This window comes from Capra hircus, chromosome 18 (assembly GCF_001704415.2).
Source record: "Capra hircus breed San Clemente chromosome 18, ASM170441v1, whole genome shotgun sequence".
Classification (NCBI taxonomy): Eukaryota; Metazoa; Chordata; class Mammalia; order Artiodactyla; family Bovidae; genus Capra; species Capra hircus.
The window spans coordinates 47743712-47769693 of record NC_030825.1 but is presented as its reverse complement, the minus strand read 5'-3'; the positions used below and the strand labels follow the sequence as shown (position 1 = coordinate 47769693).

Genomic DNA, 25982 nt, shown 5'->3' with positions numbered 1-25982 from the left:
AGGCCGCAAAAGCCCGGATGTCGAGAAGGCGAGCGCCGAGGCCACGGCTGTAAAGACAGGCCGCTGAGACCCTTGGGAGGCAGAGCTCGCGCGGGAGTGCGCAGGCGCAGACGGCTGTCTCCCCCTTTCGAAGGTGAGGCTAGTAGGTCCAGTGGGTGCTGGGCGGGTGTGTGTGATGTTGGGACCCGGTGGGCATTGCCTAGGAGGGAGGTGGGAACTTGGGCTGGGAACCCCAAGGAAAGAAGAGGGAACCTGGACTGAGAGAAGGCCGGGAAGGAAAGCGAGAATCCGGGCCCTAGATAAAACGAGGAGGGAAGCGAGAACCTAGGCAGGGGAAGAAACTGGGAGCAAGTGCTGGGAACGCCGAGGTAGAACAGGGAGCCCTAGGCGGCTGAGAGCTCGGCCTGTACATACAGGCGTTCTGATTGTGTAGCTTTTTGTGCCTGTTCTTGTGTGTGTGTGTGTGTGGTGTGTGTGTGTGTGTGTGTGTGTGTGTGTGTGTAGATGTGTTACTCTGTGCCGTGTTATGGAACCTATTGTTTATGAAAGTCAGAGGGTCTCTGTGTGGTCTAATTTTTAAATTAGGTGAGAGTCTGTGTTTGAGGCTGTGCAACTTTGAAGTGGCAACAGTAAGGGGTTTGTGAGTAAAATTTTGCTACTTTGCATAGAAGTATGTAATGGGCTCTATGAGTTTATGCATGACGTGTGGCTGTGGGATTGGGATTGTGTAGTGGGTGATACAACAGTGAATATGTCACATTTTAAAGTATTTGTGCACACAAGTAAGTACACAATTCACGGTGACTGAATGTGGCTGGTTCATTGTGTGACTGAGATGAAACACTTGAGAAAGTAGATTCAAGACTAGTAAGTACTATGTATTATTTAGATTGTCAGAATATCAGCCATTTTATATGCCTGTAAAATTTGACTCTGGCAAATAGACAAGTAAAAAAATACATATTTTTTAATTGGAGAGGAGGAGGTAAAATAATTTTCAGGTGGTACGATCTTGTATTGGGAAACCCCATATTGACTAATGACCAGTATGTTGACATAAGTAGAACACTGTTGGGAGCACAGAAAAAACTTTCTCCCATAACTGCTGCTCTCAAAGTTTGTATTTGGGTGCATTTCTGGACAATAAAGGTTCAATAATTTCTTCAGTCGTTACAAAGATGCTGAACATTTAAACACGAGATCAGCCTCATTTAGCTGAATAGAATGTTCACTGTAGAAATCAGTACTTCAAACTTGTTTTAAAAGCAAAAACGCTCCCTCCTGCTGGAAGTCTGCTGTGTGAAAGAAAATGTGATTGGTTTCTTCTCTAATCCCTCTATTTGTCCCCTCTTTATTCCTTCTAGGTTGATAGTCTTCAGCTGGAATGGATTGGGAGCTGAAAAAGAGAAATCATAAGTCAAGGACAAAAACAGGCTAACATGACTGGTACCATTATAATATAGTGTAAGTCATATCTTACTTTGGCATGGCCAACTCAATGAACATGAGTTTGAGTGAACTCCAGGAGATAGTGAAGGACCGGGAAGCCTGGTATGCTGCAGTTCCTGGGGTTACAAAGAGTAGGACACAACTCAGTGGTTGAACAACAACAAATACCTTACCTTCTGAGAGACCCCACTGTTGGGAACTTCCAGATACAGTTTCCTTTTTATGGGCACAACCACTTCTCCAGATACCTCTCTTGGCATGCAGTGACCCACCTACTTGTAGGTCTTGTTCTCTCCTGTCAGTCCTCTTGGACAGTATCTAAGCCAACCTAGGCATGCTCCATCATCCATGGATTCCCCATCTGGAGCTCAGATGAGAATTAGCCCCTTAGTCACCACCACTCCACTCCCCCATATCGTGGAAGCATGTACATTTCTCCCCCAAATTCTTTCACTACTTTGATTTATAGTAGAAGTAGAATTAGGGTCTAAGGGGGCTTCCCTGGTGGCTCAGAGGTTAAAGCGTCTGCCTCCAATGCCAGAGACCCAGGTTCGATCCCTGGGTCGGGAAGATCCCCTGGAGAAGGAAATGGCAATCCACTCCAGTATTCTTGCCTGGAGAATCCCATGGATGGAGAGGCCTAGTTGGTTACAGTCCATGGGGTTGCAAAGAGTCGGACACGACTGAGCGCCTTCACCTCACCTAGGGTCTAAGGAGCTCCTTGTTTGTTATAAGGGAGGAAGAAGCATCTAATTGTCTTCTCCCTAGAAAACTGTTCTACAAATAATTTGCTCTCTTAAAGAGACATTCCCTTAGCCTCTTCTAGCCTCTTGAAGGAGCCTCTTCCTCCTTGGAGTTAAATTAATGGTAGCAAAACTTTATAGTCAGCTGCTTTTTAAGACTTTATTTTAGCATGAGGGACAATTAAAAGCTTGTTTGCTCACCATCTTTGGGACATCTGCTGAGACTGAGGTAGGAAAACTTCTTATTTACCATCCTGTTAAAAATAATTATAACAGAAAACTGAGAGGTTTGCTGGAAAAGACATTAACAAGTCAATAGACTGTGTCGGTGTATCAGAAAACTATGGGAAGTGGCTGTCAAAATACAAGATAGAAAGGTTGTATGGTTTGTAAAAAAAAAAATTTGATGTTCCTGACAGACTCAAAAATTAAAGATTTAAGAACCAGAAGACACATGGTAAGTATCAAAACTGACATTTCATGAAGTTTCTGTAAAATTTCAGTAAAATTTTTAAACTTTCCAAAGTTGTTAGGAGATAATGAACAAGACAGAAGCGGTTAAAGAAAAATAATGGAGGTGGGGAGTAGGCCTACCTGATACTAAAATATGTTTTAAAACTGTAATAACTGCAGAGTAGTCCTGGCAGTTAAATGAAAAGATCAGTGGAACTAAATATGAAGTCCAGATATACTCAAATATGTAAAGGAAATAAAGTATATGATAAAGCTATAAAAATTATTTTAGGTATTTACAGGATTAATTTCCTTCCTTTAAAAAGTATCTAGTATCAATCCAGAAAATAGTTATTAGAAAAGTGAAAAAATTTTGAGACCTGTCACAGACAGGAAACTGAAGATGGACTGCGGTAATGTCTGCAGGGCCTGGTGGTGGCTATAGACTGGGGAGTTGGTGGCCTGACTCAGTCTGGCTTGTCTTTTATTTTTTAAAAAAAAGAGTTGTTTTTTTTTTATACTTCAGAAGCTCATCCTCTCTCATAATGAGAAAAATAAGAGCTAGAATCACAATGTATACTTTAGCAAGCATTGAGAACTTTGTATCAGTGGTACTCAGGGTATGGGGTGACAGGTATTTTCATGTATTGCTGGTCATGATGTAGGTTGAGCCTTAATGGAGAAGAGCTTGGAAGTAGTTAGTAGGCAGCTTCGGAGAGAAAAGTGGTACTAGAGAGGAGAGTGGCTTGCCCAGAATCTAACTTTTTGCCCCAATATCCTGTATCTCTAGCTTTGGGGATGAAATAATATTTGTTTAGCTCATTATCCCCCTGTATTTGTGTGGACAGAGTGGACAAGCTCCAAAGCGAAGGAAATAGAGTCGATTTTAATTGAGTCGTAAGTCATGAGAGCTGAAAGACGTATGTGGTGTCATGTGGCTTCTTTTCATGTTGGTTTTGCCTTCTTAGGAGCCACCCCTTTTCTAAAGAAGAGCCCAAAGGAAGACTGGTCATCTCTTGTAAATCTCAAAACCATGGCTCAGGTGAGATGATGGTTCTTCTCCCTTTTCTGAAATAGTTTTGTTCGTTTGTTTAAAGACTGTTTGAGCACTTGCTTTTCTTGCACTAAAATCCTCCTGTTTGCCTTCCCCTTCAGGAAGGCAGTACCCACTTGTTCTATTGGTCAGATAAGCTTTTACCTTCCACGAGTGCTCCTAATTTTAACTAGTGTTCACATATTAAGTGGGTGTAATCATTCAACATCTTTTCTCAGTCTTCTCCCAGAAACAGTGCTAGAACAAAAATGCATTTCCTCAAATTAAATGAGAATGTAGTACTGCATGGAAGAGGGCATGGCAACCCACTCCACTATCCTTGCCTGGAGGATCCCCATGGACAGAGGAGCCTGGCATTCTACAGTCCATAGGGTCTCAAAGAGTAGGACGTGACTGAGCAGCGAAGCACAGCACAGCACATAATACAGCATGCACCTTCTTGCAAAGAAAAGAACAGTCAGGATGAAGATAGAATTGACAGATTGCTGTTAGTTAAGTGTCAAGAAGTCCTGTCTTGAGGTTTTGAGATGAGAGCTATGCTTGGCAGATTGTACAAAAACCAAGAATCCTCTATTTCTCCCCTCTGATCCTTCAAGAGATCCCTGAATTTAAACTGTTAATGTGTATTTTAATATCTTCTTCTCCCATAATGGATTGTCTTAAACATTCTTCTAATGTGCTTTGGGTTTAATACTAGGTAAAGTGTAAGATAAGAGTTAACTGTTCATTGTTATTGGCAGAGTTTCTGTTTGGGCTTCCCTGGTGGCTCAGCTGGTAAAGAATCTACCTGCAATGCAGGAGACTTGGGTTCAATCCTTGGATTGGGAAGATCCCCTGGAGAAGGGAATGGCTACCCACTCCAGTAGATACTGGTGATGGTTACATAACATTGTGAATGTACTTAATGGCAATGAATTATATACTGAAAAATGGTTAAAATGATAAAATTTTATGTCACATATGTTTCACCACACACAGACACACACACACAGTTAAACAGTAAAGTATAAAAAACAAACATCCATAAGTGAGCATTGGGGTGAACAGTAGGAGGATTGAAAAAAGAGCAAAGGTATTATACCATCAGCAGTATCTATTTCCAGAGCTTTTTCACATTCCAAAGAGAAAGAAAGGGAAAGTCGCTCAGTCGTGTCTGACTCTTTGTGACCCCATGGAATTCTCCAGACTAGAATCCTGGAGTGGGTAACCATAATGTTTTGTTGTTTTCAGTGTACCAGTCTTGCAAATGTTTGTTGTATTAACACTGAGGTGTTTTTTATGTTGTTGTAAATACTATTCATTTTTATTTCAAATTCCCATTGTTCCTTGCTAAAATGCAGTTGATTAGTATATGAAAATGCAATTTGATTTTTATTAACCTACCTTCTCTCTAAACTTATTCTAGTAATTTTCTGGTAGATTCTTTAGGATTTTCTTCACACATAATCATGTCAGGTGTGTAATATTACTGTTGTCCATCTTTGCTTTCCGATCTATATTCCTTTTATTTCTGTCTGGCTTTACTACATTGTCTAGAACTTTCAGTGCAGTGTTGATATAAGTAATGAGAACAGGATATCTTTGCCTTATTCCTAAGGGGAAAGGCATGTAGTTTTTGACTAAGTGTAACATTGGTTTTACATAAATGCTCTTTATCAGATCTATCAGGTTGAAGAAATTCTTGATTAGTGATCATTTTTATCACAAATGAATGTTGAATTTTGTTAAAAGTTTTTATGCTTCTGTTGTTTTTTATGTATTATATGGTTTTCCCCCTTTTAAAATTAACATGATGAGTTATATTGACTGATTTTTGAAGTGCTAAACCAGCTTATCCCTAGGATAAATCCCACTTGGTCATGATAGATTCATATATTCATTTTTCACATATTGCTAGGTGAATTTACTAACACACTGTTAAGGATTGTTTTGTCTGTGGTCCATAAATAATTTGGTCTGTAGTTTTTCTTGTAATGTTGTTGTCTAGTTTTGCTATGAAGGTAATGCTAACTTATAGAATGAGTTGAGAACTGTTCTCTCCTTTTATTTTCTGCAAGAATTTGTGTAGAATTGTTATTATTTCTTCCTTAACTGTTTGTTAGAATTCACCAGTGAAGCCATCTGAGCCTCAAGGTTTGTTTGTGGGAAGATTTTTTACTATCAGTTCAATTTCCTTGATAGAATTGTGGCTATTAATGCTATTCAGGCTTCCCGTGTGGCTCAGACAGTAAAGAAGCTGCCAGCAATGCAGGAGACCTGAGTTCAGTCACTGAGTTGGGAAGACCCACTGGAGAAGGGAATGGCAACTCACTTCAATATTCTTGGCTGGAGAATTCCATGGACAGAGGAGCCTGGCATACTATAGTCCATGGTGTTACAAAGAGTTGGACACGACTGAATGACTTAACACTTTCACTTTCATGCTATCAATTTTTTTCTCTTCAGTGAGCTTTTATAATTTCTGTCTTTTAAGCAATGTCCATTTCATCCAAGTAATAAAATTTATCGGCACAAAGTTGTTCAAAAATCTACTCTTTTTATCCTTTTGATGTTTATGTAATCTGTAATGGTGCCCCTCTTTCATTCTGTTGTTGATTATTTGTGACTTTTAGTTCTTCCCTTGATCAGTTGACTAGAGATTTATCAATTTCGCTGATTTTTTTCAAAGCAGCAACCTTTGGTTTCATTGATTTCCTGTTTTTCTGTTTCCTGTTACTTCATTTCTGCTCTTACACTTTGTTTTTCCTTTCCTTTTCATTACTTTGGATTTAATTACCTCTTATTTTGTGCATGGAAGATTATATCATTGATATTGGACTTTTTTCCCACCGTAGGACATTTAACGCTATAAATTTCCCTCTAACAAATTTAGACATGTTGTATTTTCATTTTTATTCATTTGAAAATATTTTCTAATTATCTCATGCTTTCCTTTTTGACTCATTTGTTTAGAGGAAGTCTGTTTAATTTTCAAATATTTGGGGATTTTCCAAATAGCTTTCTCCTATTGATTTCCAGTTTAAATTGGTTACAATCAGGAACCATGCTGTATATGATTTCATTGTTAAATTTATAGACTTCTTTTGTACCACAGATTATAGTACCATCTGATCAAAGTTCTATATGTACTTGTAGAGGATGTATATTCTAGTGTTGTTGGATGGTGTATTCTGTAAATAAGTCAAATTGCTTGATTATGATGGTAAAGTTTTCCTTCTCCTTATTGATTTTCAGTCTGTTATACCAGTGACATAAAAGGAAGTCAAAATCTTAAGTTACAAGTGTGGCTGTGAAAGTGAAAGTCACTCAGTTGTGTCCAACTCTTTGTGACCCCATGGACTGTAGCCCTTCAGCCTCCTCTGTCCATGGAATTCTCCAGGCCAGAATACTGGAGTGGTTAGCCATTCCCTTCTCCAGGGGATATTCCCAACCCAGAGATCGAACCTGGGTCTCCCACATTGCAGGTAGATTCTTTACCATCTGAACCACCAGGGAAGCCCAAAACTATTAATGGAAAGTCTGACTGAGCTTTTTTAAATGGATGGAATAGGATGACACTGCTGATCACTCTTGGCATCACTGAAGCAGGACAGCCAGACATCACATGCTCCTGACAGGACAGTGATGGTGGTTTAGTCGCTAAGTCATGTCCAACTCTTACGACCCTGTGGATTGTAGCCTGCCAGGCCCCTCTGCCCATGGCATTCTCCAGGGAAGAATACTGCAGTGGGTTGTCATTTCTTTCTTCAGGGGATCTTCCTGATGCAGGAATTGAACTCAGGTCTCCTGCATTACAGGGAGATTCTTTACCGACTGAGCTACATGTAGGATTCACGTGGCTGTAATTGTGTCTATTTTAACTTTCGGTTCTATAAGTTTTTACTTAATATATTTTGAAGTTCTGTTTTTAGATGAATTTATATTTAGGATTGTTCTTTTTATGAATTGATCTCCTCTGTCATTATAAAATGCCTTACTTGGGACTCCCTGGTGGCCTAGTGGCTAAGACTCCATGCTTCCTCTGTAGGGGACATGGGCTCAGTCCCTGGTCGGGGAACTAAGATCTCACATGCCACACAGTGCAGCCAGAAAATAAATAAATAAGTTAAAATAAAGTACCTTTCTTAATCCCTGATAATATTCTTTTTTCTAAAATCTATTCTGTTTGATACTATTATAGCCATTCTGGCATTCTTATGATTAGTATTTATTTTTAATTTTAATTTTTTGGGAATATCCTAAATGCTTTTTAACCTGGAGCATCTCCCACCTTTTCTTTATTTTTTTCAGCTGATTTACAATATACATACGTTTCAGGTGTACAACATAATGATTCACAGTTTTTAAAGGTTAAGCTCCATTTATAGTTATTACACTTATTGGCTGTATTCCATGTGCTATGCAGTATATTCTGGTAGCTTATTTATTTTATGCCTAGTAGTTTATGCCTCTTAATCTCCTACACCTATCTTACTCCTCCCTCCTTCCCTTTCCCCACTGGTATCCACTAGTTATCTCTGTCTGTAAGTCTTGTTTCTGTTTTGTTATATACATTTGTTTTATTTTTTAGATTCCACACATTCATGATGACATATAGTATTTGGGTATTTCTCTGACTTGCTTCACTAAATATAATACTTTCCAAATCTGTCCAGGTTGTTGCAGATGGCAAAATTTCATTCTTTTTTTTATGGCTGAGTAATATTCCTGTGTATGTATGTGTGTGGCTGTTCACTATGTCTTCTTTATCCATTCATCTGTTGATGGGCACCTAGGTGGCTTTCACATCTTGGCCAATATAAATAATGCTCTGAACGTTGGGGTGGTGCATGTGTCTTTCTGAATTAGTGTTTTTACATTTTACCTAGGAGTAAAATTGCTAGGCCATGTGACAGTTCTAGTTTTAGTGTTCTGAGAGCTTCCAACTGTTTTTCACAGTGGCTGCACCAGTTTACATTCCCACGAGCAGACTATAAGGCTTCCTTTTTCTCCACATCCTTGTCAGTGTTTGTTAGTCTGTGGTCTTTCTGATGATAGCCATTCTGACAGGTGTGAGATGGTATCTCATTATGGTTTTGATTTGCATTTCTCCGATGTTAGTGATCTTCATATGCCTGTTGGCCATCTCTGTGTTTTCTTTGGAAAAATGTCTGTTCAGTCTTCTGCCCATTATTTACTTGGGTTATTTTGGGTTTTGTTTTAATATTGAATTTGTATGCTGCTTATATATTAATAGTTTGGATGTATATGTGTTCAGTCATGTTTGACTCTTTGTGACCTCATAGACTATATAGCCCACCAGGCTCCTCTGTCCTTGGAATTTTCTAGGCAAGAATATTAGAGCAGGTTGCCACTTCTTCTCTAGGGGATCTTCCTGACCCAGGGATTGAAGCTGCATCTCCTGTGTCTCCTGCATTGGCAGGTGGATTCTTTACCACTGTGCCACCTGGGAAGCCTGTAATTTGAACCCTTTATTGGTCATTTGCAGAAACTTTCCCATTCTGTAAGTTGCCCTTTCATTGTGTTGATGGTGAGCCCATGTATTTTGAGATTGATATTCAGCTGTAGATTCAAGGGTATCACTCTACATATGTCTGGAGAGGCCTCTGTCTCTGTCTCTCTCTCTCTGCTGCTCCCTCCTCTTCAGTATTTTGCTTAGCAGTTCTAGCCATCTTGGACTCTTCAAACTCCCATCTCTGTTTCTTCCACTCAGAAAGACTGCTGGGCTCTGTGTTTTCCCTTCCTGTGCTGTGACCTGGAAATTGCCTATAAGCTGTAAGCTGGGCAGTCAAAGCTTACTTTGTTCCCTTTCAGAGCTCACCGTGCTCTGTTTTTAAGCACTGTCAGCCAATGCTTAAAAACATATGTTTAATCTATTTTTTTACAATTTTTTAATTGTTTACAGCAGGAGAGAATTTCCTCTATCAGTTAATTTCCATAGAAGTTGATTTGTTTTGTTGGACAGTTAAGTAGGCTGAAAACAAACTTTAAACTTCAGACTCTCTGATTAGTGGCAGCTCGAATCTCTGCTTGATTTCTTTTATATTTAACCAGAGGTCTCAAATTCTGACCCATGAATGCCTAACTGGGGTATCAGCTAAAGGTGTGGATAAAGTTTGTTCAGTGTTTTGGGGCTCCCCCCAACTCCTGCCTCTGGCTTTCATTTCTTCAGGATTTCCCTACTTCTTTTCCAATTACTGTTGTTGTCCTAAATTCTATCTTTTGTTTCTTCAAGCCAGTAGGACCATGGATTTACACCTGAATTTTATTTGCCATACTTGATGTCTACTTGGGACCTGTGTTTAGGCTGAAAGTAGTGTGAATTGGCAGTTCTCCTGTCGTTCTTCTCCTAAGTATAAAACCTTCCCTCCAGTTTCTGTTTGTTTGGGTCACTTTTAAGTGCCTTCAGATAGTTGTTTTTTATAGTCAGCACTCCATATTCATGGGGCTTCCCTTCCACATCCACAAATTCAACCAACCACAGATTGAAAATGTTAAAAAAAAAATCCCAGAATGTTCCAAAATACAAAATTTGAAATTGCTGGACAGTGGCAACTATTTACATAGCATTTACATTGTATTACATATGGTAAGTCAAGATGATTTAAAGTATATGGAACAATATAAAATAGATTATATATAAATACTACACAGTTTATGTAAGGGACTTGAGTAGCTTGAGATTTTGGTATCTACAGGTGGTCCTGAAATCCATCTCCCATGGAAACTGAGGCGTTGATTATATTTTTCTGGAGTTTAGAGCTGTTATCTACAGTAAATGTGAAATAAGAGCTACTCTTCCATTTTTGAAGAAGCCCAAACATACCTTTTTTTTAAAATCAAAAATTTTTAAGGTATAATCTACATAGAATAAAAAGCAACTCATTTTAAGTGTTGAATAAGTTTAGGAACTTTGAGAAAGGTATAAAGATTTATTCAGTTACCACAACAATCAAGATTACAAAATTTCCATTACTTCAAAAAGTTCCTTCATGCCCCCCTACAACCAGTTGCTCTACTGCCACCATTGGCCTTTATTAAGGTATTATTAATCATACCTGCTTTTGTCACTAAATTAGTTTTGCCTCCTCTAGACTTTCATATAAATGGAATAGTAGAATATTTGCTTTTTAGGGGATTAGCCTGTTTAACTCAATGTAATTTTCTTTTGAAATTCATGTTGTGTGTATCAGAATATTCCTTATATTGCTGACTACTGTTATTCCATTATATGAATATACCACAATTTTTTAGTTATACCCTCACTTTTTGATAGACTTTTTTTTTTTCACTTTTTGACTGTTACAGTGATATGCTCATATGTGGATTATATTTTCATTTCTTTTGTATAAAACCTGCCTAGATTTGAAATCAGTAAATTGTGTGAAAAATATATGTTTAACTTTATAAAAAAAAACTTGCCAAACTGTTAAGCAAAGTGGTTGTACCATTTTACTTTCCCACTAGCAGTGTATGATAGTTATTATATTATAGCTGCATATCTTCACCAACACTTGGTATGGTCACTCTTTAATTTTAGTTAATTCTGCTGCTACTGCTAAATCACTTCAGTCGTGTCCGACTCTGTGCGACCCCATAGATGGCAGCCCACCAGGCTCCCTCGTCCCTGGGATTCTCCAGGCAAGAACACTGGAGTGGGTTGCCATTCCTTCTCCAATGCATGAAAGTGAAAAGTGAAAGTGAAGTTGCTCAGTCGTGTCCGACACTTCGCAACCCCATGGACTGCAGCCTACCAGGCTCCTCTGCCCATGGGATTTTCCAGGCAAGAGTACTGGAGTAGGGTGCCATTGCCTTCTCCATTAGTTAATTCTAGCAGGTGTGTATTGGCATTTCATTCTTTTGAAATTTTTTGTTTCCCTAACAATTGGTGGATATTTTTTATTTCGCATATTTGTCATTGATATATAGCTACTGGATTTGTTTAGATCTTTTGCCAGTTGATTTGGTTGTCTTCTTATTCCTGTATTATGAGAGTTCTTTATACATTCTCAATACAAGTCTTTTGTATGATAGAAATACTGGGAATATCTTTCCCAGTCTATGACTTGATTTTTAATTTTCTTAGTGGTGTCTTTCAGAGCTGAAGTTTTTAATTTTGATAAAATCCAGTTTACCAGGTTTTAAATTTTTATGATGGTGCTTTTTGTGCACTACCTCAGAAGTCTTTGCATACTCCAGCATTATGCATATTTTATTCTTTAATATGTAAGTATTATGGTTTTAGATTTTCATTTTAAAGGAGTGATCCATGTCAGTTTCATTCTGTAAGGTAAGAGTTTAAGTTCCCTTTTTCTATTTTCAATGGATATCCAGTTTTTCCAGAGTCTTTTGTGAAAAGAGATCCTTTTTCTACTGAATTATATTGGAGCCTTTGTTGACAATCAGTTGATCATGTGTGTAGGCGTTTTTTATAGTCTCTTAATTGATTTGTGTATTTATACTTTCACCAAGATAACAGTTTTAGTTAGGGTATTAAGTCCTGGTATCAGGTAATGTGAACCTACCAAATTGTTTTAGGTATAATAGGTATTCTACATTCTCCTATAAATTTTCAAATCAACTCATCAGTCTCTATAAAACAACCTAATGGATTGTGATTAAGTTTTCAAAGATTTATAAGTTGGTTGGAGATAATTGTTAGGTTAACAGTAGTAAGTCTTCTGAACCATGGACCTAGTATATTTCCATGTTTGCTTAGGTCTTCTAAAATTTCTCTCAGCAGTGTTTTGTAGTTTCCAGTGCACAGGTCTTGCAAATATTTTATTAATTTTATTTTTTTAACTTCATTCTCAATTGTTTGTTGTTAGTATAAAATAGAATTGAATTTTTTTTACTATTTTGAGATAAATATGCTGTGACCGTGATAAATTCACTTATTATTTCCTGTACTTTCTACATATCTGGTTATGTCTGTGAATGCAGTTTGCCTTCGCCCTTTCCAGTGTGTTTGCCTTGTATTTTTCGTTCTTTATGCATTGTCTGCAGTGTTCAATAGAACTGGTGGGAGCAGCTCTCCTTGTCTTGCTCCTGATTTTAGGGGAAAAACAACCTTTAACTAGTAAGTATGATATTATGTATAAATCTTTTGTAGTTGCATTTCATTAAGTTGAGGAGTTCTATTTCTAATGTTGAGAGTTTTTAATACAAGTATAACAGATGTTAAATTTTGCCTAATGCTTTTTTTTTCATTTGAAATGACCATATGCTTTTCCTACTATATTCTGATATAATGAGGATTATATTATTGATTGTCAGGTATTATACCAATCTTGCATTCCAGTGATAAGCACCACTTGTTCATGTGTTCTGCTTTTTATATTATCCCTTTATACAATTCACTCTTATTTTTTGGTTTTTAATTGGTATTCATCAAGGCTATTGGTCTGTTCTGGTTTTGGTAACTGTATAAGATTCACCTCATAAAAGGAATAGGAAAATATTCCTCAGTCCTTTATTTTTAAGAAAAAGTTAGTGTAGTATTATCATTGACTCTTAAATGGACTTAAAATATTTGTCCATTTCATCTACACTGTCTACTTTATTGCCTTTAATTTGTTTATGCTGTAGTCTCTTTATTTAATATCTGCAGGATCTGATAGTGGCCATATGTGGCATCCCTCTTTACTTCTTAAATGTCTGACTAGTGTTTTACCTTTTTTTGTGAGGGGCGGGGGGCTGTGCTTGGTACTGTTGCAGGTCTTTATTGCTGCATGGGCTTCTCTATTAATAGTGTGACACACCAACTTAGTTGCCCCATGGCATGCAGGATCTTAGTTCCCTGACCAGGGATTGAACCCACATTCCCTGGATTGGAAGGCAGATTCTTAACCACTGGACCACCAGGGAAGTCCCTAGAGGTTTTACATTTTAATGATACTTTAAAGTATCTGGCTTTCAGTTTCATTGATTTTTTTTCCCCCTGTTGCTTATTTATTTCCTATTTTACTGATTTTTCCTTTTTTCCAAACTATTTCCTTTACTTGCTTTGAGTTTAGCATACTCTTTTATAAAGCTACTTAAGATAAAAGTTTAAATTATTGATATTAAATCTTTCTTGTTTCCTAATATAAGCAAGCGTTTAAACTTATGTTTTTCTCTTATCCTATTCTTCAAAATTGTATTTAGCCTAATATATTTTATGAAAGTTTTCTTTTTTATTTTTCTTTGACCCTAAATTGATTACTTGGAAGTATATCGTTTAATTTCCCAACATTTGGGGCTTGTCTAGATATGTTATCTTTATTGATATCTAATTTAGTTCATGTGTGGTCAGAAAACATACTTCATATGATTTTTCTTTAATCTGTTGAGATTTACTTATGATCTATCTTGGTGCATAGTCCATTTACTCTTGAAAAAAATGTGTTGTGCAAAGTATTGAAAGTGGTGGTTTATAAATATCAAATGAGTTGTTGTTGTTAAGTCGCTAAGTCTGTCTGACTCTTTATGACCCCATTTACTGCAGCACCCCAGGCTTCTCGGTCCTTCACTGTCTCGGCAAGTTTGCTCAGACTCATGTCCATCGAGTCAGTGATGCCATCCAACCAGCTCATCCTCTGTCACCCCCTTTTCCGCTTGCCCTCAGTCTTTACCAGCATCAGGTGTCAGTATTCTTAGAGATTCTGAATGGCTACAGATTTTCCCCCCATTGGTCTAGTTCTCTCAGTGATCAACATGAACATCAATTTTGGACTTTTTGAAATCTCACTTTTCTTTCATCAATTTTTGCCTCGTGTTTTGAAATTGTTATTTAAGTACATATACAGTTGTAATTGTTACATCTTCCTGATGTATTTACTGTTTTATCCTCAGGAAATGTTCTTCTTTATCTGTTGTGGTAATACTCCTCACCTCAGCTTGAAATCCGTTCTGTCTGCTTTTACTATAGCCACATCAGCTTTCCCATGTTTAATGTTTTTATGTCCTTCTCCATCCTTTTATTTGAAACATATTTGTGTCTGTTGTATTTAAAATATGTCTCTTGATGACAGAATATATTTTGAAAGTGAAGTGAAAGTGAAAACGCTCAGTCATGTCTGACTCTTTGCAACCCTATGGACTGTAGCCTACCAGGGTTCTCCACCCATAGGATGGATTTTCCAGGCAAGATTACTGGAGTGGGCTGCCATTTCCTTTTCCAGGGGATCCTCCCGACTCAGAGATCAAAGCCAGGTCTCCCGCATTGTAGGCAGATGCTTTACCGTCTGAGCCACCAGGGAATATATTTTAAGTCCTGCTTTTTTATACATTTTTTATAATCTCAGTCTTGGGACTTCCGTGGCAGTCCAGTGGTTAAGATTCCATGTTTCCAATGCAGGGGACAGGCATTCAATCCCTGGTTAGGGAACTAAGATCCCACAAGCCACATGGGAGTGTTTAGTTGTAAAGTTGGAGTCAGGGCTGCTATTTTGCTCTTTGTTTTCTGATTACCTGACCTGTTTTATTTGAAATCTTCTAAATATACTTTAAATTTTACATTCAGAGAAAAATTAAGTAGAAAGTACAGTGAGTTTCCATTTATTCCCTACCCTGACAAATGCAAAGGCTTCCCTAATATTAGTATCTTGTACCAGAGTGGTATGTTGTTAAAATCAGTGAGCCTACACTGATACATCATTGTCATCCAAAGTTCATAGTTTATATTAAGGTTCATTTTTGGTGCTGTTTATTCTATAGATTTTGACAAATATATAGTGTTACGTATCTGCCATTATAATATACAGACTAATTTCACTGCTCTAAAAATCCTCTGTCCTCTGCCTACTCATCCCTCCCTCTCCTCTATAATCTGTAATAGTGGCAACCACTGATCTTTTTATCTTTTCTGTAGTTTTGACTTTTCCAGAATGTCACATAGTCAAAATCTTACATTCTGTAGCCTTTTCAGATTGGGCTTCTTAACACATTTAAGATTCCTCCTAACCTGTTTTTATGCATCTGTTCCTACATTCTGTTTTACTTTGTGTCAGTTAATACTGACACAATAATGAATTTTTATTATTCATTTTCATTTCTCTGTTGTATCTGTAGTTATATCATCTTGCATTATTTTTTGTGGTTTCTTTAGGGATTATAGTATGCAGCTTCTATAGTATAGTATCTTTAACTTATCATGATTTATTAGAGATAATGCTGAATTACTTAAGGTAAAATATATCAGCTTGCAACATTGTATTTTCATTTACTGACTTCCATGGTTTGCTTTTTGGTTCTCCATGTATGTGATATTTCTGTTTGTAATTAATGGTGTTAAAATGCTTGCTTTAAACCAAGGATCTACAGCCATTAGGTTAAATCCAGTCTGCTACCTATTTTTATACAGATTGTGAGTTAAGAATAGTTCTTCTAGTTTAAATGTTGGAAAAAATACAAAATCAAAATATTTTTGACCTATTTAAGTTTTTGAAATTTAAATCTCAGTGTCCAAACATGAAGTTTTATTCAAACACAATATTGCTCATTTATTTCATAAATTCTCCATGGTTGTTTTCATGCTAAAACAGCAGGAAAATGTTCACCAATTGCTGCTAAAAATTAAAAAAAAAAAAAGGAAATGAATATTTATGGTCTTTTATATAAAACTTTTCTCTAACTCTTCATTCTTTCCTAAAGACCTTGGTTATCATCTGGTGTCATTTTTACCTTCAGCCTGAAGACCTTTTTAACCATTTTTGGTTGTACAGTTTTGCTAGTGATGAATTCTTTCAAACTTTATCTGCTCATATAGCTTTATGTAGCCTTTGTTTTTAATAGGTAATGTTGCTGAACTGAACTGAATGTTGCTGAGTACAGAATTCTTGGTTGATGTTCTCTTAGGCTTTTAGCAGTTTGATTAGGGTTTTCTGACTGTAGTTTTCTTTTGTTTTTATTCTTTTGGGGTTCATTAAGCTTTTTTAATGTGTAAGTCAAGTTTTTGCTTATTTTGAATATGTTATGCCATTATTTCCTTAAAATTTTTTCAGACCTTTTTTTTTCTCTTTCTCTGGGACTCCAATTATATCTGTCTTGCATTACTTTGAAATTGACCCAAAAATCTGTGAATCTGTTATTCATTTTTTTCTTTTTCATTTCCTTTCTATTCAGATGGCTTAATTTCTATTGATCAATGTAGTCATACTTTATTATGCTTTTTTAAATTTCACTTTGCAGATATTTCATTTTTACAAATTGAAGGTTTTTAGCAATCCTGAGTTAAGCAAGTTTGTAGGTGCCATTTTTCCAACAGTATTTAGTATTTGCTCATGTCGCTGTCAAGATGGCTATTCCTGAAATATTTCACTTTATCATTATTATTGTGTTTGTTATCATCTGTAGTCAGTGATCTTTGATGTTACTATTACAAAAAGATTACAACTCACAGAAAGCTCTAGTGATGATCAACACATTTTATCTTAAGTATTTTTTAATTCAGATAGGCATATACATTGTTTTTTTAGACATAATGCCATTGCACACTTAATAGACTACAATATAATGTACATGTAACTTTTATATGCAGTGCATAGTCAAAGAATTTTTGTGACTGGCTTTATTGCAATAATTATTGCAGTGGGCTAGAACTGAAACTGTGATGTCTCCAAGGTATGTCTGCGTTTACAAGGTTAATGTTTGTTCCTTTTCCTATGCTATTGAGCCTATATGGTGAAATTTTCATTTCATTTATTATACTTGGTAGGTCTAGAATTTTCAGTTCATGTTTTTTTATCAGTTTATGTTTCGAGATTCCCTGCCAGATTTTTCATTACTTCTTTGGACGCCTTTAGAACAGCTACTTTGAAGTCTTTTTTTTTTTTTGCAAAATCCAACATCTAGGCTCACTAGGAATTAGTTTCCATGAACTATCTTTTTCTGAATATGGGTTATATTCCCCCTCTTATTTTTCTGTTTACGTATCTGGTAATTTTTGCTAGAAACCAGGATCTCTTGAATAATGTGTTATAGTAATCTAAATTCTGTGTGTCTTGTTTTTTGAGGATTTTTGTTTGTTTTTCTTCTAGTAGACAATTAACTTGCTTGGAATCAAGCTTCAAACCCTGCCCTCCCTGTCCTCTTACTTCCACCCCAAGTGTGAAGCAGCTGATAGCTGGATCTCTTCAGCTTCCTCCTGCTGCTTTTTTCACTCTGGTCCCGTGATGGGTGATGTTCATGTACTTTTAGCTCTCAAAGAATTGGTATATATTAATGTTTAGATCTGAGGGCTTACTTTCTGCGGTACTTTCTTCTAGTGTTTCGCCCTTTTATGCTTCCTGCTGCTTTGTTAGCCCCAACTTTCTGACACCTCAGTCCAATAAGGCTCTAGGTTCTGCTTAACTTACAAGCAGGTTGTGTAATGCTGTTAATCAAAAATGCAGAAATCTCGGAATCTCACTTGGTACACTTCTCGTTTTCAAAACTCTTTTCTCATGTCTTGTTTGCTTTTTCCTAAGTCTCCTTTGATCTCTCTTAACAGTTGCTTAGTTTAACTATCAAACTAGAGTTCTGGCAAAGTTTATACTCAGATTTGGAGTCTCATTCTTCCAATAGTTTTCTCACTTCTAGATAAATGTCACTAAATCTTCAGCTCATCTACCAGTCCTCAATTCTGTCCTTTGTCACCTTTGAGGAAGTAAACTGGTTTTCTGCCTGCGGAGCTGTGGACTTTGGGGTGGGTACCTTCATGCAAAATAGCCACAAACTTAAGAATTCTTACTCACTGTTATCATTTAAGAATAAACTCTCCTCCAATTTTTGCCTACTTTGGTGTCCTTCCAGTGCCTTCTATTACTTTTATTGTGTATTGTGTACACATTTTAAAATTATCATCTGAGGAATTGTTTTCTTGACCAGTTCACTCTATTATTGCTAGATATGTCACATTCATGCATTTTTTAGAATTTATTTTTAATTGAAGGATAATTGCTTTACAATAATGTGTTGGTTTATACTATACATCAACATGAAACAGCCATAGGTATACATATGTCCTCTCCCTCTGGAACCTCCCTCCCACCTCTCACCCATTCCACCCCTCTAGGTTGTCACAGAGCCCCGGTTGGAGTTCCCTGAGTCATACAATAAATTCTCATTGGCTATGTATTTTACATATGGTAGTATATGTGTTATCATGCTACTCTCTCCATTCACACCAATGCATTTTAAAACCATATTCTTCTTGCATAACACATTAATCTTAAAGGAGAAAAAAAATTACCTCATTGGTGAAGCCTGAAAAATTGTTCTGCCCTTGTAATTCACTGTAACATACTTCTGTTGTAGTACCCTTACCACCAGTCTTGTAGATTTGGGTTGACACATACTTTCTTAAAAGTATGTGTTGCATGCTTTGCAGCTGTAACTTCTTGTGAGCAGAGACTGTGTGTTGTATATCTTGGCACCCAAGTAAACTAATGCAATTTGGGATTGCAAAGTGACTTCACAATACATTTTTAGAATGAGTTATTAAGTAAATATGGTGGCAAGTACTTATACTTTGATTTTTTTGTTGTTGTTGCTTCCCTTACAATCTAAATCACAAAACAAGAAAAATGGTAGGCTTTATTTACAAGTTTCATATGAATGCCAGAAAGGAGCAGGATCAAAACTAGTCCCCAAGGATTTACCTGGCAGTCCAGTGGTTAAGACTGTGCTTCCACTGCAAGGAGCACCGGTTCAGTCCCTGGGTGGGGAGCTGAGATCCCACATGCTGTATAGGACAGCCAAAAGATAAAGTAAGTTATAAAATAAAAAACTAGTCCCCAGTTTCTGGTCAATTTTCTGATCACAGTTCCAAACCATTACAGGGATCAGTGTCATTCAAAGATGTGACTGTGGACTTCAGTCAGGAGGAGTGGCAGCACCTGGATCCTGCTCAGAAGACACTCTACATGGATGTAATGTTGGAAAACTATTGCCATCTCATTTCTATAGGTAAGAAAAATTCTTTGAAACTTTCAGTAGCATGCATTTCCTTTCAGAGTGCCTAAAATACATGTGATCTTGGTCTTCAGGGATGAATTCTTTTTGGTTGACAAAAAGGATAATTGTGTCTTCACTTGCCTAGTACAAGGTGTTAAGTTTACTCTTACACAAAGGAGTATCTTACTTTGCAGAATGGAAATTCAGCTTACTGATTTTTCAAATGTATTAACATTTAAGCAACTTAATCCAAATCTTCCCTTAATCAGGGTGTCACATGACCAAGCCTGATGTGATCCTCAAATTGGAACGAGGAGAAGAACCGTGGACATCATTTAAAGGTCATACCTGCTTAGGTGAGTTTCTGACTCTCAGGCAGATGAAATCTAGTGAAAAATAAATTTAAAGTGATTGTGTGGTGGTGACACCTTTGAAATGTTTTGGTAGTGTACTTTTAAAGGATCCTAACCTTTGAAATGACCACTGTGCCTGCAAAAATCTTAAATCACACTTTCAAATATCACTCACCCTAAAAAATAGACTTTCCTAATTTGCTTGCCACTCTTAATTGCCTAATTAATTGCCTAATTGCCACTGTTAATCAAAATGTACTGTAAGCCTTCCTTCTTTTAGATCTTTTCATCCATTTCTGTCCTTTTCTAGCTTTCTCAGTCCCTTATTGTCTAGCCATTGTATAGGTTTCTTTTAGGCATTCTTATCTATCTTTAAGAAAGAAAAAATTCTTGGTTAATATTTCTCAGGTGCTTTCTATTTTATCTCCATATCTTTAGTATCATTCCAGATTTGTTTGCTGTGCTAACTCTGAGTTCCCATTCTCACCACAAGTCTAGCTATTAATTCCCTTGCCTTGGCCAAGACAGATAATTCCATAGTTACTATTTTCTTCCAGTAAGTTTTCATGGTTCATTGTATATGGATGATCATCTTACCTGAAACCATCCCTTGCTTTGGGTAAAACATTGACTTGTTCTTACCCTGATTCTCTAAGTGATTATTTCCAGCTTAGTCTGTTCTCTTTATACTCTGGCCGCATTGCCTGGAACAGTGCCTTATACATAATAGTCACATAAATCTTTTTTTTTTTTTAATGTATATTATTTCTCTAGACTCTCAAGTCTTTTTTCTCTAATTTGTCATCAAGAGATCTACCTTTTAATTATAGTAGTATCATCCATTCTGAGAATTTAAACTCTTTGTTTTATATAGATACCTCTAGCACTGACATACTTGGCACATTTCTCCCACCTTCTCTCTAGTGCTTCATAAGTTCTGCACTCTAATGTCTTACCTATTCCAACTTTCCTAGCTCTTAAATTCTTTCCCACTAACTATTTCCAGATTATTTTGTTCCTGCTGTGATACCAGCTTGATTGTCTCTGTCATAATCTTTGAGGAACCTCTTCACAGTTTGTGTTTATAAGCCTGTGAAATATATTTACATCCTCCTATATTTTCATTTTTCACTGTAGTTTTCTCACTTCTACATAAATATCGTACAGATTGACAGCTACTATATTTCATGTCTTGAAACTGTAATTACAATTTGGCTTTGCTATAATTTTTGTGCTAATTTTTTCAACTTATATTGTTACTTTTCTGACAAGATAGTTATTCCCTACTTCTTTTTGTTAATTATATGACATTGAAAGTCTCCGTTATATAAGGATTACCATAGTAAGCCATCGTGTGGTCTTTTCAAGTTTTTCTCTTTTGTGGAAACTTGCTAATTTCTACTTGATCTAGTCTCCTAAATGTCCTCTATACATGTAAGGTTTATCATGTCTGTACTTTTCACTGTGTTCACCCTTCTATATAATGTGTATCTTTGAAGTCATGATTTCTTATCCTTGCTCTTCCTTGACTACTCCCCAGCATATCCACCTTTCCTTTTTCTTCATTCCCATGTTGCTTATAACTGTAACACATACAACTCTTAAAGATTATATAATTTGATACTTGACTGTACATGGTTTATGTTTAAGGATTCATTCTTTCAAAGATAATATCCTTTGTACTTTTTTGCTGTAGTATACATGTTAAGTAGTCAGTTGCCTTTTTTCTGTTTGTGGAACTGTATAAGGGAGATCTCTTTGTCCTCCATTCACAAAGCATGTACTGATAAGTCCTTTCAGAAGTATTTGCTGAGGTCATGGCTCTGTACATCTGATTGAAGTGGTGGATTCTAACAGACACTACCTATCTATGATCTGCAGTATTAATGTAAACTCAGAAGAATACAAAGAACATAACCAATAAAGAATTATGAGAAAGGATTATTGTCAAAGTTTGCATTTTTAATGAAATATTTATGATATAGTGTAAGCTTATAAAAAGATTTGTTAGAATTATTTTTATAAACTATAATTGTTTTCAAGTTGTAAAGAAACAAATCTTAAATTGATGGTGGGGCATATGTGAAGGGTTTTGATATCATGGAGTGGTAGCATTTTCTTGAAGATTCTCTAAATATGATTAGAAATAAGACTAGGAAAAAAGTCAGCTGATTAAAAGAATGTAAGTAAAGCATGTGATTAGGAATAAGTGAGGTATATATACAGCAATAGAGGCTTTACTTATTATGGGTGAGATTTTTCAGATACGTGGACAACGCTGAAAACTTGTTCGAATATAAAAAGTGAGTTTAGGTGCTGTAAAGTTTTGTTTATAGGAGAAATTCCTTGTTATGTTAGTACTAGAGGCAGTGGACTCAGGAAGAAACAGACTTTTGAGCCTAGATTTAACATTGTTTCACTAGATATGGATGATCTCAAATATAATTATAAATTTATAAGAGAAATAAAGGCTAAGGTTAATGAGTGATCTAGAACCACAGGGAGCAATCTTTCTGGTCCACATATGGAAAACTGGAGTTAAGAATGTTACTGTATCAGAGAAAGACTTGATTCTTTCTTTAAACCTCAAAAATTAAGTTAGCAGTTGAAAAGAATAGTTATAATTAATTGTCATGAAAGTTCCTGTTGGGGGACTTCCCTGGTGATTCAGTGGTTAAGAGTCTGGGCTTCCACTGTAGAGGGTATGAGTTCAGTCTCTGGTCAGGGAACTAAGATCCTGCATGCTGCACAGTTTGGTGGAAAAAAAGCCATTTATTTTTAATAAAAATAAAGTTCCTGTTGGGAGTGTTTTCTTTGTACTTCCCTCACAAGAAAAAATGATTCCCAGTTATATGGAGGATTAGAGTGTAGACTATAGGATTTTTTCCCCTAAATGCTAGGAAAATAATTAATGCTTGGAAAGATCTACTGATGGCTGTGTGGAAGGGGGTTGGTGGAACAACTGAAAGTATTTTACCTCACAATCTAGGGATGAACATGTAAAAGCTCTAATCTGTGTCCTCCAAACACTTACCTCTAAAATTTTCCCTGAACTAGCTTTTCCACTAATTTGTCTTGTTCATCCTACTTAAATCTTAATGCCATAGGTTCAGTTTATTGCCTCTAAATCCACCTATCCAAGCATGAATTCCTCTTCCACTATTCTTGTGTCTCTTTCCTTTACTGTTTCTTGTCTTTGTTTCACTTTCTGTATGAAGTTCTGGTACATAGTGCAAATGTTACTAGCATTCATTACTTATTTTTCACCTTTTTCCACACTGAGGCAGAGTGTTTAATTTAGGTTCCATGTCTTTTCCCAGGCAAGGAATAGTTTGTCCTTGATCTTTTTTGGCCTCATACACATATACAATTCCTTTTCATAGAAAATATGTAAGATTCACAAGTTGTTATTAATTATATTCTTTTCTAGAAGAAAACTGGAAAGCCGAAGACTTTTTATTGAAATTCAAGGAACAGCAAGATAAGTATTCTAGATCAGTTATATTAATCAACCACAAAAAGCTGATTAATGAGAACGGTAGTACATGTGAAAAGACATTTACTTTAAGTAAAAACTCTATTAATTCAAAAAAGCTACCTCCTGAATATGACACTCATGAAAAGATTTTAAAAAATGTTTCAGAATTAATCATCAGTAATCTAAGTCCTACAAGAAGGAGACTTAGTGAGTGTAATGGGTATGGGAAATCACTCCTCAATACTAAACCAGAGACAGCTCACTCTGGAGTCAAATCTCATAATCAACGTGGGAGGACCATCAGTCATAATGAAACGATCACGCAATATCATAAGATGGAAACACCAGCACAGTCATTTGAATATAATGACTGTGAGAAAGCCTTTTTTAAAAGAGGAGGCCCAATTACACATAGTAGAACTTATAGAAGGGGAAACACTTCTGATTATAATAAAAGAAGAAGAACAACCAATATTGAAAAAAAGCATACATGCACTGAATGTGGAAAGTCCTTTTGCAGGAAATCAGTATTGATTCTGCATCAGGGAATTCACACAGAAGAAAAACCCTATCAATGTCATCAGTGTGGAAATTCATTTAGGAGGAAATCCTATCTCATTGATCATCAGAGAACTCACACAGGAGAGAAACCCTTTGTTTGTAATGAATGTGGTAAGTCTTTCCGCCTAAAGACAGCCCTCACTGATCATCAGCGAACACATACAGGGGAGAAATCATATGAATGTCCACAATGTAGGAATGCCTTTAGATTGAAATCACACCTCATTCGTCATCAGAGAACTCACACAGGAGAGAAACCATATGAGTGTAGCGACTGTGGGAAGTCTTTCCGCCAGAAGACAACACTCTCCCTACATCAGAGAATTCATACAGGAGAAAAACCCTATATTTGTAAAGAATGTGGAAAGTCCTTTCATCAGAAGGCAAACCTTACTGTACATCAAAGAACTCATACAGGGGAAAAACCCTATATTTGTAATGAATGTGGGAAATCCTTCTCCCAGAAAACAACCCTTGCTCTTCATGAGAAGACTCATAATGAAGAGAAACCTTATATTTGTAATGAATGTGGAAAATCCTTCCGCCAGAAGACAACCCTTGTGGCACATCAGAGAACACATACAGGGGAAAAATCCTATGAATGTCCTCACTGTGGGAAGGCTTTTAGAATGAAGTCATACCTCATTGATCATCACAGAACTCACACAGGAGAGAAACCATATGAATGTAATGAATGTGGAAAGTCCTTCAGTCAGAAGACAAATCTCAATTTACATCAGAGAATCCACACAGGAGAGAAACCTTATATTTGTAATGAATGTGGGAAGTCTTTTCGCCAGAAAGCAACCCTCACTGTACATCAGAAAATACATACAGGGCAGAAATCCTATGAATGCCCTCAGTGCGGGAAAGCCTTTAGCAGGAAATCATATCTCATTCATCATCAAAGAACTCATACAGGAGAGAAACCATACAAGTGTAGTGAATGTGGGAAGTGCTTCCGCCAGAAGACAAATCTCATTGTACATCAGAGAACTCACACAGGGGAGAAACCATATATTTGTAATGAATGTGGTAAGTCCTTCAGTTATAAAAGAAATCTTATTGTCCATCAGAGAACTCACAAGGGAGAAAACATGGAAATGCAGTAATAAATGATGTGATTTCTTTGTGAAACCTTTCTAAGTTATTGTAAAACTTTGTTTTTTTTAAAGCATGCTTAAACATATATATGAGGTAATTTTAATCACAAATGTAATAATTATTAACTTAATGTACTGTACCACATAAATATTTATCTATGTTTACTAGTATATGAAATGGGTGTGATCATTGATATTGAACTTATCAGCAATGAAGCTAATTTTCTAAGTTTTTGAGTTCTCCTGACTCAGTTTATTTTTTTAAGTGCTTATATAGTACATGCAGAGGCAAGATACAAAATGCTTATAAGCATCAGCCTCCATAAGAGGAAGAAAATATGAAATAAACTTCTTGCACTCTTCAGAACAAAATGTAGTTGTTACTACCCCCAAAGTTGACCACTTCCCGGTTTTTAACATGAAATAGTTTTCTTCTTCAAACTATATATGTATTTTGTTATTCATTATAAATTCTTTTGTGTTGTTTCACTCAACATTTTAAAGATTCATACATTATTGCATGTGGCAGTAGTGTATTCATTTACATTCTGTATACTATTCCATTTAAAGAATATACTGCTATTTATCAATCCTCTTGATGGGTATTTGTATTTTTTTATAATTTTGTGTTGTAATAAAAATGTGGCTGTAAATATTCTTGTATATGTCCGTCTGTGGGGGTGTGTGTGTGTATGCTTGTATTTCTGTTGATTTTATACAAAGACTGAAATTACTCAATCCCAGGGTGTGTATAAAAGGTTTTCAGTTATGGTTAATACTGCCAGAGATCTCTCAAACTTTTCTCAACATGGGATGATTCACTTTGGAGAGTATTATGATATACACGGTATATGTAATTCACAGTGTACTTTG

At 36.3% G+C, this 25982-nt stretch overlaps 1 protein-coding gene across 3 annotated transcripts; it reads left to right on the top strand.

The window, feature by feature from the left end:
- Positions 26-25771, top strand: ZNF567 (zinc finger protein 567). 3 transcript variants are annotated; one of them, XM_013971150.2, is made up of 6 exons: positions 26-133; positions 1365-1464; positions 3614-3687; positions 19500-19626; positions 19884-19970; positions 23398-25771. In XM_013971150.2, the coding sequence occupies exons 3-6, from the start codon at positions 3679-3681 to the stop codon at positions 25116-25118; spliced, it is 1944 nt and encodes a 647-aa protein (XP_013826604.1). In that variant the 5' UTR covers positions 26-133; positions 1365-1464; positions 3614-3678; the 3' UTR covers positions 25119-25771. The 3 variants fall into 3 exon arrangements, with proteins under 3 accessions (XP_013826604.1, XP_013826605.1, XP_013826607.1); XM_013971151.2 differs by lacking the exon at positions 26-133 and having other exon boundaries at positions 142-1464; XM_013971153.2 differs by lacking the exons at positions 26-133; positions 1365-1464 and adding an exon at positions 2104-2421.